At 44.2% G+C, this 19,586-nt stretch overlaps 1 protein-coding gene across 1 annotated transcript in view; it reads left to right on the top strand.

Moving 5' to 3' along the window:
- TSPAN32 (tetraspanin 32) overlaps positions 1–19,586 on the top strand; it is a 78,167-nt gene that overhangs the window by 13,155 nt on the left and 45,426 nt on the right. The window contains exon 4 of the mRNA XM_060261999.1: positions 10,391–10,465. Coding sequence (XP_060117982.1) covers positions 10,391–10,465 — 75 coding nt within the window. The remainder of the gene's footprint in view (positions 1–10,390; positions 10,466–19,586) is intronic.

Below are 19,586 nucleotides of genomic sequence, written 5' to 3'. Positions count from 1 at the left end.
CTTCCCAAAGAGTCCCGCTGCCACATGGCATTATGACATCACCCAGAAGTGACATATCATGCTGGGCACGTTGTATGTGGACACTCTAGGAAATTATGGAAAACTCTGTGGTTTTGCATGGGGATGCTCTAGCAGTTTGGGGAGTTTCTTTCCAAAATTGCTAGAGCATCCCCAAAGGAAACCATAGAGTTTTCCATGATTTCCTAGAGCATTCCGGTGCAATACATCACTTCTGGGTGATGTCATCACACCATGCTCGCACAGCACACACAGAAAAAAGTCCTCCGCTGATGGCAGGGACTTGGCAACCCTACTCATAAGCCCAATTGTTTTCAGCCCGCACTATACTTACAACAACAGTGCTGAAGGGCTGTTGAGAGCTTCTTGCACATGTGTACAGTAAAAGAGAGATTCCAGCCAAATTTTGATGGGACCGCAAATAATATCTGAAAAGCAAACAAAATTTGTTGTACTGATGTTATTATCAGCTTCCACTTGAATTGTAACAATACATTAGAACTGGGAATATCTGATGGCTTCAATAGAAGTTTTGATTTAGTACATTAAAGATTTTAGCCATGCATCCCAATTATGTTTAGTCAGAATCAAGTCTCACTGTGTCTCACTCCACTATTTGCACAGGTAAAGTTTTTAACATCAAACCACTGTCTGCATTATACCAAAACTCCAACAGCTTTACCTAGTCCTGCCCACTTTCTAAAAACACTTAGTGAGTGCCAGGAAAGGTGCCAGTGGTGCCATGGGCACCATGTTGGGGACTCCTGATTTACACAGCTCAAATCTTAATTTCAAACCAGACCTATAAAGACTAAATCTGAATTAGAGAGAAATTGTTTGAATATTCTTCAAGCAACAGGATGGTGAATACTGTTCCTGGGAGACTGCAGTAAAAACAATTAGGACACATTCTTGTTCACAGTTACATATAAGTAAATCTCATTTATTTCAATGAGACCAACTATGCAATCATTAGAACAGTTACACCCTCCTATGACCATTGGTTTCAATTGACTTAGAAGGATGTAACTCTGCTTAGGATGGCACTGTTAGCCACATATTTCCCTAGGCAATAGGTTTGCCAGGTCTGTGTTGGGAAATACCTGGATACATTGGGGGTGGAGCTGGGAGATGGTGGGATTTGAGGAGGAGAGGGGCCTCAGCATGGTGTACAAAGCCATGGAATCCACCCTTCAAAGCAGTCATTTTCTCCAGGAGAACTGATCTTCTACCTGGAGATGAGTAGTAAAAGCGGGAGACCTCCAGGCCTCTCATAGAAACTGGCAACCCTACCAGGTAGGCTTATAGAAATCTGGCATGCTCACATTGGTGTGATGTATAATTCCAAGCTAGAAAACTATCACAGTATTGACAGGCCTGGATTTGAACCATACTCAAAGGTTTGTTAGTTTTTTATATCTGTGGTGAGTGAGGGTGAACGCACATGAGGAAACATTAAAAATGACCTTCCTACCTGCAGTCTGAAGTGGCACTCAGAATCCAGCAACTTCATTCTTGTTATTCAACACACTTCGATAATAGCATTATTCAACACACTTCTAGACAGTTTAGAATCTTTTCAGGAAAACCGTGCTGTGTGAAAAGCCAATTCCATTTCAGTGATTAAAAATTAAAATCCACAGTGTCTTACTGTTGCCAAAGTGCATCTCTCCTGGCAGATGTTTAAAGCAAACTGTCTTTGTTTTAGTGCTCCCAGTGGTGTAATTGGCAGTACTGTGTCAGGCATTATTAATGGCATAGGAACTCCCTTCCATATGCCTTACATTATACCTGAGAACTGTTTCTCAGCCTGCCTCTGCTCTCATTAGTTATGAACCCTCTTTGTCAATAAGAAAATCCATCTGTCTGTGTGCTTAAAGCTGCAGTGTTGAAAATGTTGACAGAGTAATTAACACAGCTGCAATGTACAACCTGATTAAGGAGTAAAGGTAAAGGTAGTTGCCTGTGCAAGCACCAGTCATTTTCTACTCTGGGGTGACGTTGCTTTCTCAACGTTTTCACAACAGACTTTTTACGGGGTGGTTTGCCATTGCCTTCCCCAATCATCTACACTTTCTCCACAGCAAGCTGGGTACTCATTTTACCGACCTCGGAAGGATGGAAGGCTGAGTCAACCTGGAGCCGGCTACCTGAACCCAGCTTCAGCTGGGATTGAACTCAGGTCATGAGCAGAGGGCTCTGACTGCAGTACTATAGCTTTACCACTCTGCTCCATGGGGCTTCATTTGATTAAGGAGTAGATAAAGGTTTATTTAGGCACTAACATACTTGATAGAAAAAAGAGACAGAGGGTGCATTCAGACTACACTAAATAATGCATTTTGCAACTGGATTTTTGGTATTCTCACACTGTAAATCCAGTTGAAAAACGCATTATTTAGTGGAGTCTGAACAAGCCCAGAGATAGGCTCTTAACTACATCTGAATCTGAGAGAGAGGAGACTGTGTTTGGCACCTCTGAGAAGAAGGGAGAAATTACCCCAAAAGTAGCTATCCGGAGACAAAGAATGACACTTAACAGGAGAAGGAAGGTGCTGTCCTCAGTATCCTATCTCAGGGGTGGCCAACGGTAGTTCTCCAGATGTTTTTTGCCCACAACTCCCATCAGCCCCAGCCATTGGCCATGCTGGCTGGGGCTGATGGGAGTTGTAGGCAAAAAACATCTGGAGAGCCATCGTTGGTCACCCCTGTCCTGTCTAATCACCTTCCTGATGCCCCTTACAGGGTCTTCTTCTCTTCTTTGTATGCCAGACATTGCCTTTTCCAATAGAAAATGGCCTATGCAGAGATAGCTCTAAATTTGTTCTTTTTCTATGGGTAGTTTGAGATTGAGCCACCTGATTGTTCTTATTATGTGACCTCAGGAAGACACATACTGTATACTAGATGCACAGGACTGTGTGAATGATGCCCACATCTTACTTAGATCCAAATTCACATAAGAAAAGCCAAGCATAAGATACTTTCACACAGAGATTTTTCTCAGCTTTGGTGTCCAAACTACAGCAAGTGGGATAGGGGGACATCCATATAACATTGTGCTCTAATTGTGCTCCACATGCCCTTCCCCCCATCCTCAGTACACTCTTTCCTACACATGCTTTGCCCCAATCATTTTGGGAAGAGAGCACCCAAGCACATTACCATACCATCTGGACAGGAAGGAGCACATTTTTAAAGGTCATGCCCACATCGGTGCCATTTTCCTTCTGGCAGCATCTTGTGGCTGCCATTTTCTCTACCATGCAGCCACAAGGCTTTCAGAGGACTTTTTTTAAAAATGTAGTTATTACTTTACAATTTACCATTTTTAAAAAAGCCTATGGCAGAGGAAAATGCAGGGGAGATTGTGGCTAACAGAGAAAAAAAGCCAGAACATTCCCACATGGAACTGACATTGGCAGTGCACAAGCCTCTGTATTTGCAGGGATGATAAATGCAAAACAGTTGACTCCTTACCATGTGGCTGCAGCCCGAGAATCCTGGTTCTCCACCTCTCTTCTGTCCAAACAGCTGGTGTAAGAGGAATGACTCACACACTTCTAAGAGAGCCAGTTTGGTGTAGTGGTTAAGTGTGCGGACTCTTATCTGGGAGAACCAGGTTTGATTCCCCACTCCTCTGCTTGCACCTGCTGGGATGGCCTTGGGTTAGCCATAGCTCTGGCAGAGGTTGTCCTTGAAAGGGCAGTTGCTGTGAGAGCCCTCTCAGCCTCACCCACCTCACAGGGTGTCTGTTGTGGGGGGAGAAGATATAGGAGATTGTGGGTATCTCTGGGACAGCTCTCCCCCAATCACCTCCCTTTGTCCCCGACCATCCAGGAAAGAGGAAAGCCATTGCAAGGCCAGCCCCTGAATCCCTGCATCGGCAAGGCGGCGGGTCAGCAGATTTGGATCCTGCAGCCCATTGTTCCCAAGTCCCCAATCTCAGTTCATATGACTCCAAGAGCCAGGCAGGAATATCCAAAGTCTTCTCGAGTTCACATGAATTCACTTTGGCCATTTTCCCACTCACGTTTTACTGGCGCCACGACCATCCTGACGCCGGCGAATCTGCCTGGATTTCGCATCAGAAGCTCCGGCGCTCCCAGAAGCGCCGGCTACTTCCGTCGCTAAGCCAGCGCAAACGGAAATCGCAAAGATGCAGGAAAACGTTTGCGCTGGCTTAGCGACGGAAAGCGCCGGCGCTTCTGGGAGCGCCGGAGCTTCTGATGCGAAATCCAGGCAGATTCGCCGGCGTCAGGATGGTCGTGGCGCCAGTAAAACGTGAGTGGGAAAACGGCCTTTGTGTCTCTCTTTAGATTTTCTGCAGCCCTTCTTTTTCTTCTCTTTCTGCCCAAGCCTATAAAAATGAACAGGAGACATACAGAGACCTCGTCAATAAGATGGAAACTTAGGAAGAGATCAGGGAGCAGCTGAGAACACTTTATCCAGAATGCACTACTTACTTGTAGAGAATACAAGCTACAGCCAAAAGATTAATCAATTAAACATTACTGGTTGAGGGAAAATTGTATTGTTATTCATTTCCACTCCTCTGATGGCAAGAAATTCCAAGGGCAGTACAACTTTCATAGACCAGAACATTTATACTATACTACAGGATGAGGCAGAGGAGAGAAAATCAAAATACTGAGGCAGGGGGTTCCAGAACCAGAACTTGAAGGAGTATACATGAAGCTTATACAGAATCAAACCATTGGTATATCAAGATCAGTATTTTTTTTTACTCAGACTGGCAGTGGCTCTCCAGGGTCTTAGGCTGAAATCTTACACATCACCTACAACCCATCCTTACTGGAGATGCCAGAGATTGAGGCTGATTCCGCACTAACCTTGCTCCACACCAGGCTGCTGTTTGTCTCCGGTGCAAGCTAGCGATTTCGCACCAGTTACTCCATGCCACCATTTTGCACAGGGAAAACCCACGATTTGCCACACTGCAGCATAAACCCGTTTTTTCAGGTTTGCACTGCAGAGCGGCAAATCGCAGATTTTCCCTGCACAAAATAGCAGCACGGAGCAACTGGTGCAAAATTGCTAGCTTGCTCCGGAGATAAACAGAAGCCTGGTGCGGAGCCAGGTTAGTGCAGGATCAGCCAGAATCTGGGACCTTCTGCATGCCAAGCAGATACCAACTCCAAAAGAAGTTACTTTGCCCACATACTCAGATCCTTAAGAAGAGGCTCCAGAACCTTTAGCTTCATCAACAAGGTTCTATTACCACCTTGCTAAGCCTCAAGACAGCCATGCCCTTTCCAGCCATATTGGAGTATGCACCTTCATCACCACCCATGCCTCTTTCATCCATCAAGAAGAAGAAGAAGAAGACATTGTATTTATATCCCGCCCTCCACTCCAAAGAGTCTCAGAGCAGCTCACAATCTCCTTTACCTTCCTCCCCCACAACAGACACCCTGTGAGGTGGGTGGGGCTGGAGAGGGCTCTCACAGCAGCTGCCCTTTCAAGGACAACCTCTGCCAGAGCTCTGGCTGACCCAAGGCCATTCCAGCAGGTGCAAGTGGAGGAGTGGGGAATCAAACCTGGTTCTCCCAGATAAGAGTCCGCACACTTAACCACTACACAAAACTAGCTTTCTGCTGCAAGTGATTTTGCATCCAGCATGTACTATATGGGATTATATGGGATATCGTAAATAGATCCCTTGTGGAAGGGCGTTTTCCAACACCTCTTAAAGAGGCTGTAGTCCGCCATCTCCTGAAAAAAAATCAACATTAGACCTGGCCGAATTGGCACATTACCGGCCGGTCTCGAATTTACCCTTTTGGGGTAAAATTATTGAGAGGGCAGTAGCGCTACAGTAACAGAGCTTTCTGGATGATGCTTTCGTCCTAGACCCTCACCAGTCCGGCTTCTGCCCAGGTCATGGGATGGAGACAGTGCTGGTCGCCCTGGTGGATGACCTCCAGTGGCATCTGGATCGAGGCGGCTTGGCAGTACTGATGTTGTTGGATCTAGTTTGGTGTAGTGGTTAAGTACGTGGACTCTTATCTGGGAGAACCGGGTTTGATTCCCCACTCCTCCACCTGCACCTGCTGGAATGGCCTTGAGTTAGCCATAGCTCTGGCAGAGGTTGTCCTTGAAAGGGCAGCTGCTGTGAGAGCCCTCTTAGCTCCACCCACCTCACAGGGTGTCTGTTGTGGGGGGAGAAGATATAGGAGATTGTAAGCTGCTCTGAGTCTCTGATTCAGAGAGAAGGGCGGGGTATAAATCTGCAGTCTTCTTCTTCTTCTATTGGCAGCGTTCGATGCGGTCGACCATCGGTTGCTGACCCACCGTCTCGCTGATGCAGGGATTCAGGGGTTGGCCTTTCAATGGCTTTCCTCCTTCCTATTTTTTTTTTGTTTAAAACAATTTTATTGGTAACATATGATAATAAATCTATATCTTACATCTTTTTAAAAAAACTTCTTTTATCTACCCCATATATTACTTTCTACCCACCCCTCCCCCCGTTACTTAACCCCCACCGGTGTTATTTACTTAAAATGCAAATATTTAAAGGTACCCTTAACTATTATAAAGAAAAATTTATATTCTTCTTTTAAAAACTTAATCATTATCAAAAATTGTCCAATGTCCTTTTATTTTTCACTCTTTTTCTACATATCTTCTAAACTTTTTCCATTCCATCTTAAAAACTTCTAAATCCTTGATGGTCGGGGACAAAGGGTGGTGATTGGGGATGAACTGTACCGGAAGCACGCACTTGACTGCGGGGTGCCTTAGGGGGCTGTGCTTTCCCCGATGTTGATCAACATCTACATGCACCCCATTGCCCAGATTGCCCGAAGGTATGGGTTGGGTTGTCACCAGTATGCTGATGACACCCAGCTCTATCTACTGATGGATGGATGGCCTGACTGTGTCCCAGAAAATTTGGAATAGGCACTACAAGCCGTGGCTGGATGGCTTAGGCTGAGTAAATTGAAGCTCAATCCAGTGAAGACAGAGGTCCTTTGCTTGAGTCGTGGCAGTCTGGGAAGGGAAATTCCCCTACCAGCGTTTGACAGTGCACCACTGGCAAGGACACACAAAGTCAAGAGCTTGGAGGTGCTACTGAAGCCTGCCTTGACAATGGAGGCCCAGATAGCGGCCTCTGCTAAATCCGGGTTTTTCCATTTAGGCGGGCAAGGCAGTTGGTCCCCTTCCTGGAGTGCAGCGACCTGGCAACAGTGATCCATGCAACGTTCACCTCGAGGCTGGACTACTGTAATGCCCTCTACATGGGGCTGCCCTTGTGCTGAACCCAGAAGCTGCAGCTAGTGCAGAACACGGCCGCCCGGCTCTTATTGGGGCTCTCCAGGTGGGAGCACATTCAGCTGGGACTGTGGGAACTGCACTGGCTGCCAATAGTATACTGGATTCATTACAAGGTGCTGGTTATTACCTTTAAAGCCCTATATGGCCTAGGACCTGCCTACCTTAGGGACCGTCTCTCCCCACATGTTCCCCAGAGAGTACTCAGATCAGAATCACAAAATCTATTAGTAATCCCCGGGCCGAAGGAGGCCCGATTGAAATCAACCAGAGACAGGGCCTTCTCAATTGTAGCCCCCTGTTGGTGGTACCAACTGCCAGATGAAGTGAGGGCCTTGCGGAACTTTGTGCAGTTTCGCAGGACCTGCAGGACTGTCCTCTTTCAGCTGGCATTCAATTGACTCGGCATCGATATTTAAAAGAAGTGGAAGGAGGCCGTCATCACCAGAATAGCACCAACTCAATATTCTGTTTTAACTGTTTTAATCATTGCATATCTATTTTATTACTGAATGTGTAATTTTAATACTTATTTAATTGTTTGTGGGATTTTATGTTGTAAGCCGCCCAGAGCCTGCTTCAGCGGGGAGGGCGGGATATAAATAAAATAAAATAAATAAAAATACTCAGAGCTAGCTATGGTCCTCAGCTTCTTGTTAGTTTGTTTTGCCTTACCTTCACCTGCTCTGCTTTGTCTTGCATGACCTAATTTACTGTGTTTGCTCCATTTTACTGACACTTCTCTGCCGGACTTCAGCTGGTGGATGTAGCATTTCTCCATGGCAATACTACCTCTAAGCTGTGGAGTCTTGTGAGCAAAAATTCTGCTTTGTGAGCTACTGGCATTGTGAGCTGCTGCATAAATTAGTTTGCTCTGGGATCATTTTTCAGGAGCTAAGACAAAAATGTGTGAGCCAGAGGCTAAAAAACTGTGAACTATTTCACACTAACTCAGCTTAGAGGGCATACCCCATGGTCACTAATCAACCAGGAGACTAGTTTGGGGGAAAGTAGGCCATAGCTTTTATTGAGTACTACAGCAAAAGCCTTGGTGTGGAATAGGGATGGATCCAGCATCAGGTGACCTGCCTGCTGCCTGATGACACTGTTTTTCTCCAAACTGCCTGCTGAGGAGCACCCATGAAATGGCAAGCCCCAGAATCGTACATGCGTGCAAGCCTCACATGGTTCCCTTGGCACCTGGTAAAGAGAGACAGCTGACAGCCAGCCTCTCCCCAGATGGATCTAACCCAATGCCGAAATCGCCAATCCATGCTGTGATGAGAATGCTATTTACAAATACAATATATACTGCGAAACAACCACAGCAACCATAGAATAGGAAGGGTGAAAGGGAATGCTGAGGCAACAGAGGGTGAGGCCCATGCAGCCACCAAAATAAATAGGGAAGGGGCCAACCTGAGGGAAGCCCACAGACTCTAGGCCCATTGGATCTGACTTGGAGGTCCACCCCTCTTGATCTGACCTCAAGCAGCTGATTAGCCAGCCTTGGGCTGTTGCAGCCCCAGCCCCACTCCCTGCCATAAGCCCAGGGCCAAGGAGGACCTTCTTTCAACTCACTCACACCCTGCAGCTACAGCCACAGGTAAGTCTAGGGCTGATACTTCCTCTACTGCCATTGGCATGTCAGAAGGGGAGGGAAAAGGAGGCAATTCTCTACGTTTCTCCATTGTTGGTGCAGCATCCCTTATTGTCATGCAGTTTGTTGGCAACGCTATCTCAACCATCCAAGAATGTTTTCAGGGAAAACTGTAGGCTGCTTCAGGAAGAAAAGGCAGAGGCCAATCACACATGTGAACACAGACAAAACTGCCTTGTACTGAATCAGAACATTAGCTCATCAAGGTCAGCATTGTCCACTTAGACTAGCAGTAGCTCTCCAGGGTCTCATGTGGAGGTCTATCCAGTCACCTGAGGCTTTCAGTTGGAAATGCCAGGGACTGAATCTGGGATCTTCTGCATGCCAAGCAGATGCCCTACTAATGATGCACAGTGAGACACTGCTTTTATGGATTTTCCCACTGCATTCAACTCACAGTGTTTTGAAATATTTGCTTTATTTACAAATATACAAGTAGAGGCAATGAGGCCCTCCCACGAGGCAGCAGATGCACTACCCCACATTAGATGCATAGAGAGAGTGACCCTGCACCTCAGGGGGTTTCAGGGCATTTTTCTCTTTGTGTCTCTTTCCAGAGCTGCTGTTTCTTCACACACCTGTCTCCTCCCTTCATCTAGCAAGGGTCAATTCCTCCAAGTGCTAATGGTTGCTTCATAGGGGTGCCAACAATATGGTGAAAACATGTCCTGTCTCCTTAACAAAGGCTCCATGGGCTGTTATTTACCAGGTGATGTTCTTTACCTTCATGTCATGAAAGGTTTCAGCTGCCCATTCCCACACATTAAACTGCTTCTCCAGGCTGTATGGAACCATATTGCTTCAACAAAGCCATCAGGAAAACATCTTCCAACAATTCTCCCCCACTAAGGAAACATTCACAAATAGTTCAGGAATGTTAGCATTCTTTTCAACTAGGACACTTCCAGTCTACTTAAGCCAACCCCATAACTCTGTTAAGTGAGGCTGTAAATAGAAGCATCATGTGTTTACTTTGAAGCTATTTTTGGTTCTAGCATGTCAGTTTATTCAGGAATGGTGCAGAAAGTATTCATGTTGTCCTCTTTTCCTAATCAAAAGTAGTAGATTTTGTTTGTCAGATTATAAATTACTGTACACTTTTTGCAATGTCTCCAAATTTGAGGTTTGGGTAATCAACAAAAAATTTTAAAATCTCAAAATAATACTCATTAATTGGTTAATAGCTCTAGTTGCTTGATGTGTGGGTGATTAACATGATTAGAACTAGTTTTGTACTGCATTTTCTCTGTGGCAGTATATTAAGCCATAGAAATTCATTGAGGGCTGAACCTTCTGTCTTCAAAGTACATGAATTGCATCTAAGTACAAATATTAGAAACCTCAGTGACAGCACTTTCCAGCACCTAAGAAGGAGTGGTACATGCTCTAATGATGCCTCTTTTTCATCCTTAGGGATTCCTCTGTTTTGCTGTGGTTTTCTGTGTATCCATTCAGGCTGCCTACTGGACAATAACTAACAGCACTGAGGTATGTGCAGCTTTAAACATGATTGAAGGTGCTGAATGACTGATAGTGATGAAAACAGCAAAATAAATTGCGTCCAAATGACACGGTAATGATCTACAGCATTCAGAAGTTGAGAATGTTGCAGTGATTTCATCAACTATATACAGCTTCTTGAATCTCTTTAAAACACTGGTTCTTTTATTGTATTTATCTATACCAGGATTAGTATACAAAAATGTAAGTTAGGAATCCCAAGCTATTGAAAGGGGGAAATGCTGATTCTGGGAACTACAGGGATCCCCAACATTTGTTCCACTCGGCAGGATTTCTGATTGGCTGGCAAATTAAAAAGCATCCTGCCAGATCTTCTGCCTGAAATGTTGAAGAATTGTTACAAGAGTTTTAAATAACCTCACTCCCTAACATTTTGTGGTTGGCTCTGCCTTCTGAAGCAGCCATTGTGTGATTGTGCCCACCCGCTGTCAGAATTCCAAAGTGCCCACAGGCTCAGAAGTGTTGGGGACCCTTATCCCAGGTATTTCCTCTAACTTGTATCTTGGCTGGTCATACTTGGGAAAATATCTCCATAATGTTCTAAGAAAAGGAAGGGGAAAATGCTCTAAAAATAGCACAGTATTCCCCTAAATTAATTTCAGAGCATTGAGCCCTCACCATGGTTACACCATGACTTCCCTATTGACAGTAGTTTCTCTAGACTCTTCCTCTAGTTGTTACTTGCACAGAAGACATGTTCTGGTAGTTGAATCATGTCATAGGTACTTCTACAACCATATTGCATCCACTACACTCTCAGAACCTAAGTAGCACTATATTTAAAATATGCACTTTTAGTTATGTTCCATATAATTCAATTGACTTAATGTTTTGTACCTGTTTAGAATTGCATCCTTAAAAGGGGTTGCTCATTGCAAACTGTGCTGCTCTGAAAGTGTTGGAGCTGCTTCTGGGCATTTGAGTGAAACTAGCTTGGGAAAGTTGGGAGGTAGTTTGAAACTGGGTGTATGCCTGGGTGCTGATTTGTCTTAAAAAAATGCACAGCTGAGTTTTGTTTCAATACCCATACTCAAAACTATTTCTGTTGTTTATAGACAATATACATAGCTGTGCAATTTGAGGCATCCCAGTTTTAGAGATCCCACTATGATCACCTTAGCTGATTATTATTTTGTGTTTTAACAGAGTAAACTAAAGGGATTACTCTCTTCCATTCTGATGAAAGCTTTTTTTCATCTATTGATCTATTTAGTACCTGCAGTTTTGTAGATTAAAAAAAAAACTTTTCTGAAGAGCAATGCTGCTGAAAAAGGAAAATAGTAACTAACAGCCAATAGAATGAGGAAGCTAGGAAGAAGCAATTAGAAAAATTAGAAATCATGTTGCGTATAATTATGTGCTGGGTTATGCAATTTTGGGCTGTATCAACAGGAGTATACTGTCCAGATCATGTGAAGTGATGGTATTGCTTTACTCTGCACTGGTAAGACCTCACCTGGAGTATTATGTTCAGTTTTGGGCATCATATTTTAAGAAGGATATAGACAAGCTGGAGCATGTCCAGAGGAGGGCAAAGAAAATGGTGAGAGGTCTGGGGAGCAAATACTTTGAAGAAAGGTTGAAGGAGCTGGGTATGGTTTGCATGGAGAGGAGGTGGCTGAGAGGTGATATGATCACCATCTTCAAGTACTTGAAGGGCTGTCAGATAGAGGATGGTGCGAAATTGTTTTCTGTTGCCCCAGAAGGTTGGGCCAGAACCGGCAGATTGAAATTAAATCAAAAGAGTTTCCAGCTCAACATTAGAAAGAACTTCCTGATGGTTAGAGCAGTTCCTCAGTGGAACAGGCTTCCTCGGGAGGTGGTGGACTCTCCTTCCTTGGAGGTTTTTAAACAGAGGCTAGATTAGGGTTGCCAAGTCCAATTCAAGAAATATCTGGGGACTTTGGGGGTGGAGCCAGGAGACACTGGGGGCAGAGCCAGGAACAAGGGTGTGACAAGCATAATTGAACTCCAAGAGAGTTCTGGCCATCACATTTAAAGGGACAGCACACCTTTTTAAATGTCTTCCTTCCATAGGAAATAATGAAGGATAGGGGCACCTTCTTTTGGGGCTCATAGAATTGGACCCCCTGGTCCAATCATTTTGAAACTTGGGGGGTACTTTGGGGAGAGGCACTAGATACTATATTGAAAAATTGGTGCCTCTACCTCAAAAAACAGCTCCCCCAGAGCCCCTGAAACCTCCAGAACAATTCCCCATTATACGCTATGAGAATCGATCATATAGGGAATAATGAAAACATTTCCCTCTCCCCCCCCCTTTCTGGCGAGTCTGAAGCAGCGGATCGGCCTCTCTACTCACCAGTTGCTGCCAGCTTTTTCACAGAAACACAGACACACCATCCTAAATTGAAGCCTTTCAAGTCAAGCCTCGGGAGGTGCAAAGGCACATGGTCCTTTGTGGGCAGGGCTCCCTCTCTCCCCCCCCCCACGCCAGCCAGCTGATTGGGGGCGGGAAGCAGCCTGGGAAAACTGAAGAAAGGCTGCTGTGATCGGGGCTGGGTGGGAAGGGCAAGGAGAAGCTGCTGGGATTGGGGCTGGGTGGGAAGGGCTGGCATTCCTCCCCCACCCCCCGCTTTCCAGATTTTTGGCGAGTGGAGGGAGAAGGCTCCAAATCAGGGGTTCCCCGGCTAGGCGGGAGATTTGGGAAGCCTAGGCTAGATGGCCATCTGACAGCAATGCTGATCCTGTGAATTTAGAGGGAGGTATTTGTGAATTTCTTGCTTTGTGCAGGGGATTGGACTAGATGACCCTGGAGTCTCTTCCAGCTCCATGATTCTATGCAAAGACCAGAAGCTCCTCCCTCACCTAGAACACTGGTTTCTACTGAAGATCCCGCCTGCGTTTTTTAAAGCTATAAGTGACACATTTTTATATGAACGCAGCACAATCAAGTTTGTAGATAGGTATCATTCAAGGAGTCTGATTAGCTCCATTTCCCTGATTACACAAGAGCTGCACATCCTGCCTTCTGGACAATAACTAACAGCACTGGCGAGAGTTTGGTATAGTGGTTAAGTGTGGTTAAGTGTGTGGACTCTTATCTAGGAGAACCGGGTTTGATTCCCCACTCCTCCACTTGCAGCTGCTGGAATGGCCTTGGGTCAGCCACAGCTCTGGCAGAGGTTGTCCTTGAAAGGGCAGCTGCTGTGAGAGCCCAGGCTGCTTCCCTTTCATCACACCCCCTCCAGCCTACAAATAGCAGCTCTCCAGCAGCCATGGCCCCACTCAATGCACAGCAGCCAAGAAGGTCTGAGTGCCTGCTCCGGCTGCAACGCCACTGAGGATGTTCTCCGCAGCTGAGAACGAAACGTCTGGAAGGAAAACTTTCTCCAGTAGAACACGGCACTTGATCCCGAAAGATTCTACAAACCCTAATGATGTTACCAGCCGTGAAAACCTGAGATCTTTGAAGACATATGATTAATTGATCAACAAAGCAGATGGCAAAAGAACTTTTCATCAATTGATTTAAGATATGTTTCACTGACTCCTGGATTCTTGAGGAGGAAGAAAGTTAGAATTTTTTCCTCAAGGATTCTTTCATTAAGAATGTGTTTAAAACATTTGGGATCTTCCTGGTTCAATCTTTTGTTCAAAAGGCAAGGACCCCACTTTTTTCTATGCCATATATAAGGAAAGAATTTAGACAGGGAATAGGGGTGACTACAGACAGAACAAATCATGACTAAGGGGTTTGTTGTTGTTCAGTCACACAGTCGAGTCCGACTCTTTGTGACCCTATGGACAAAGTCACATCAGGCCCTCCTGTCTTCCACCATCCTCCGAAAACTGCTCAAATTTGTGTTTGTTTCATCAGTAACTCTGTCCAGCCATCTCATCTTTTGCCATGCCCTTCTTCTTTTGCCTTCTGTCTTTCCCAGCATCAGGATCTTCTCCAGTGAGTGCTCCCTTCTCATTTGGTGGCCAAAGTATTTGAGCTTCAGCTTCAGCATCTGACCTTCCAGGGAACAGTCAGGGTTGATTTCCTTTAGGACTGACTGATTGGATCTTCTTGCAGTCCAAGGGACTATCAGGGTGCCTTAAGATTAATCCTCAAAATCTAGTTTGATCACCCACTCATCAGAGAGATGCTGATTGATTTGACCTACCCTTCCCTTGATGTGAGCAAGACTGCTCTGCTGGTTAGCTCTCTGGTGAAGGAAAGTGTGTAGGCTCACCCTGAGGATTGGCATCCTTCACCTTGCTTCCATTTTTGAGCAAAATGATATGCTTTTGAGATTGCAAAATATAATAGTCACTCTGGAAAATATTAACACAGAAAACTCAGTGAAAGGGACACTTTATATGCTAAAGGACAGCAATTGATTAGTCTACAAAAATTTACTTCATGCAAAGCTTCCAGCACTTGGAGCCCTTTTGATCAAATGTCCTCTTCTACTGAGCCTCAGCTGGAGACAAAGATAGGGAACCTTGCTAGCTGAAAAGGCAAGAATGACTGATAAAACAGAAAATATACTTCCTTGGAATATGGCTGGATGGAAACAAAATGACTATAATGACCTTGCATACTTTCCTCGCTCAAAGGCAAGATTTTCCTTCAATTTTTCTCTATTCTTCTGACTGAGCAGCCCTTTGTGTCTTATTTTCTTTCTTTTTGAAGAACTGTGACTTTCCCATCCTGTCACAATATGAAATTATGCTGCTGGTTCAGCCCAGGGACCTGAGGGAAGGGTCAATATCCCCTTTTATCTTAAACCCCTGAAATGTCACACTGTTAAAAAAAAAACAGACTGTTTTATTCAACATAGAGGGGAAAGGTCAGGTAAAATCAGGGGTAAAAGTTCTGAGGTAAATCAATACAGGCACAAACTACAGTTCATATGTTTCCAGCAATTGAGAGATTCTTAAGCTTTCCACAATGACCTGGAATTTTTAAGATGAGTGGCTTTTGTTTCAGTGTTTCCCAAACACTCCAGTATACTTTCTTGAGAGTATTTTGCTCTTTTGGTTTCCAGAAGGCAGGGATGCTTGGTCCAGTACCCAAATTCCTTCACTAAACACACCAGCACTCTTCTTGAGGGGGGTGGGTTCTGACTCTTTGGGGTTTTAAAAGGCAGTTTCTAAACACACCAGACCACAGATCACTCCACTCCTCAGAGCTATCTCCCTTTACCAACTAGATAGGGAATTTCTTCTCTCACTGGAAGATCTATCTCCTTTTCTGGCCTGAATGGGAATCTTCACCTAACCATAGTTAGGTTGTGGGTGATTCAGTTATTAGGAATATAGAAAGTGGAACTGCTGCAAAAAATTTTAAGAATAGTAATACCATTTAAACCTGAAGTATTTTTATTGAGTATGGTACAGCAATCAATTGATAGAGAAAACAGGCATTTAGCGGTTCATATGATTACAGCTGCCAGAATCGTCCATGCAACAGGTTGGAAGGAAAGAAAGATAACATATGTGGACGAATTATTAAATAAGATCTTAGACATAGCCAAACTACTAATGACCTTACTGAATGGGAAATCAAGTCAAGAAGCTGTTGAAAAATGGCATAAACTATATGATTAACTACAATTTAACTGAGGATAATATACCTAAATGTTGATGTAGCAAAATAGGATTGATGAGTAAATGAATAGGAGGTACCATTAAGTTAACTATTATGGAAATCACCTTCATTGTCTGTTTGTGTGTGTATGTTTAAAGGTATATATTATGTATATTTCTTTTTCTTCAATGCTTACATTGGTTGTTTGTAATAAATAATGAATAAAATCAAAAATACTATTTTTTAAAAAAGGAATATAGAAAGTGGGATCTGTGTCAGGCATTTTGACCTCATAGTGACTTGCCTGCCTGGTGCAAAGATTGCAGACATAGCACACTGACTGGATAGTTTCTTAGATAATGCTAGACAGGGCTTTTTTTGAGCAGGAACACACAGGAACGCAGTTCCGACTGGCTTGGTATCAGGGGGCGTGGCCTAATATGCAAATGAGTTCATCTGGACTTTTTCTATTAAAAAGCCCTGTGTAAAACAATGGTGACACTAGGGGGTATGACCTAAGATGCAAATGAGTTCCTGCTGGGCTTTCTCTATCAAAACAGCCCTGATGCTGGGGATGAGTCAGCAGTTATTGTTTACGTTGACACCATCAACATGAGAAATGCTGGAGGAAAAATTTAGACTGATTCCTCACTAGCAGTTGCTCTGCCCCTGGACTTCTGCTTACCCTGGCTCAAGTGACTGATTCCCCACCAGTTGCTGTGCAGCCACATTTGACCCACAGCCCCTCCAACTTCCCTCATAGCTTTTGGATCTCTAAAAAAAACAAGATCAGGAAGGTGCAAGGGAAATTGGAGGGAGCTGCAGGTCAAAATGTGCCCACACAGCAGCTGGCAGAGAATCAATCACTTGAACTGAGGAAAGCAGAAACCCGGGAGCAACTGCTCATGAGGAGTTGGACCTAGGTTACTAGGCAGGAAGTTAAAGTCCAGGACCTCAAAGGTAACATTCTCAGAAGTGCTGTTGGTTTCGCAAGCAGGGCCAGCTAGGCAGGTACAATGCATAGATGAGAAAGTTGGTTAGAAACTGCAAAACTTTCTGGGACAAACCAAACCTGTAGGAAAGAGATGGGCTTCACTGAACCAAAAGGGAACCAGGCTGCTGGAATTAACATTTAAAAAGTGGCAGAGCAGCTTTTAAACTAATCCCAGGGGAAAACTGACAGGACAGTTCGGGACAAATTAGTTCAAAGGGATGATTCCATAAACACTCAGGGTAATATTGATAGGCACATAATAGAACTTGGGAATGAGGGCAAAATGGTGACTGAGGGCAATGTATGGTGACTAAGGGGCTGAGGGTGGAGAGGAAAACACATTATAGGTGTCTATATGCCAGTGCTAGAAGTCTTTGAGCCAAGATGGGAAAGCTGGAGTGCTTGGTGCTCAATGACAATGTAGATGTAGTGGGTATCTCAGAAAGATGGTGGAATGGGGAAAATTTATGGGATATAGTCATTCCTGGGTATAAGCTCTATATGCAGTACAAAAAGGGAAAGGTTGGTAGAGGTACATCAAAGACAGCAACGAATCAAATCAGGGGAATCAATATCAGGGGAATTAACTACCAACAGAAGTTATATGGGTAGAAATAGAATATAGATTATTGGAAAAATTAACGAGAACTCCTCCTTAAGTAGTCCTCTTGCATTGGTGTACTTTACCATTAAATCACTGGACTGCAGCTACAAATGCCTGGATTCCTGCAGTTCCATCCCATTTGGTGTTCAGTTCCTTCCCACTCTTTAGAATCCAATCTGAGTAACTTCCACTGAAGAGGGAGAATAGCCCATCCTACAGATTTGGGGAGTGTCTGATCCAGGTACTGGAAAAGACTCAAATAACTGTGGTTTAGAAATAATAATACCCACTGAAATCAACAGCTCCCTAGTAAATACATATGATGGAGGTGCTCCATATCCCTATTCCAACCCCATAGATTTGTGTTACTTAACAATAATTACAGTAACAATAATAATAATAATAATAACACATAATGACACAATAACAACAGCAATAATAATAACACATCAGCTACCTGCATGCTGTCTTTGAGAAGTAAAAACAATTTTCTTATTTCATGCTTTTAAAAATCAAACTTCAAGAGCTGTGGTATTCCCAGATGTCTATAAAATGGTAATTCAAACATGTATATTGTGAAAATGGTTCTATGTGCCTTATAAATGTGTGATGTTGTTAAGCTGTTCAGAGTGCAAAAGAATCAATAGAATTCACATTTAGTGTTGTAGTTCAGTACTGAAACATGACTGAGAGCTTCACTAACCTTTATTATTAGCTCAGTTTTTCTTAGCAATAATGCAATTTTAAAAACCAAGATAAATCCAGTATTAGTACACAAGCATTTGTGAGTTGTTAAGGAGGAAAGCATATCTTAAACCAGCAATTTACTGTGTTTGGCAAAAAGAATGATCTAGATCAGGGGTGTCAAACATGTGGCCCGGGGACCGAATAAAGCCCCCGAAGGGCTCCTATCAGGCCCCCGAGCAACTGGCTCTCGTCTGCTTCCTTCTCCCTCTCTCTTGCTTCCTTCTGCATCTCAGCTTGCTTTGCAAGGCTTGCTCAATCTCACAGGAGCTGCAGAGCAAAACCCTCTATTTTCTGCATTGGATGAGACTCCTCCCTTGGGGAGGAAGGGGGGGGAGGCAGAACTTGCTTTGCCAGGCCCACTCAGTAGCACAGCAGAGCTACTGAGCCAAGCCTCTCTTTCTTCTATTGGCTGAGGCTCCTCCCCCTTCTGGTCCCCTGGGGAAGGAAGGAAAGAGCCAGAGCTTCCTTTGCCCAGTTCCCTGGACCCCATGGGAGAAATACAAAGAAAACACCTTTAAGGCCAACAAGTGCTAATGTTTTAAGCATGTTTTATTTTAAGATTTTTAAAAAATCTTTAGTCATGTTTGTCAGTGTCCTTTTAAAAGTTTATATCTCTGCTACCTAATCTTAAATAGGTATACACATGGCCTGGCCCAACATGGCCTGGCCCAACAAGGTCTCATTTATGTCAGATCCAGCCCTCATAACAAATGAGTTCAACACCCCTCTAGACAAATTAAATGTACAAGGAGAATGTGGCCTTGCATTCATCATCATAGCAGAATATAAGATCTCCCCAAAGCTCTATGTAGCTGCTGACATTCTACACTACTTGAAGATGTATAAGAATTGAGCAAACATCACAAAACTGCTTCTAGAAGACTCAAGCTACACTTGCTGGAAGATCTTTAGTTGCTGTAATGTAATCATGTTTGTTGGTTAATATTTATATCAAGTTTTTGAGAGAGGCCATCCAGCCCCAGCACTAGGGGTACTACTGCTCAAGGCGCCGCTGCCCCCTCCCCCAAGCTCCTTCGGGAAGAATAATCACTTGCACACAAAGCACGCAGGCAGCACAGTGACATCACCGAAAGTGACATCATCACACAGGCTGGGCGAGCGGGGAACAAGGGAGCGATGGCCAGAGCACAGCAGTGCTGTCGTGCTACTGCTTTCCCCTGCAGTACACTCTTTGGAGGCT

This window comes from Heteronotia binoei, chromosome 21, assembly GCF_032191835.1.
Source record: "Heteronotia binoei isolate CCM8104 ecotype False Entrance Well chromosome 21, APGP_CSIRO_Hbin_v1, whole genome shotgun sequence".
NCBI classification, from domain to species: Eukaryota; Metazoa; Chordata; class Lepidosauria; order Squamata; family Gekkonidae; genus Heteronotia; species Heteronotia binoei.
Note: the sequence above shows the minus strand (reverse complement) of the source record. Positions and strands in the feature narration are given on the sequence as shown.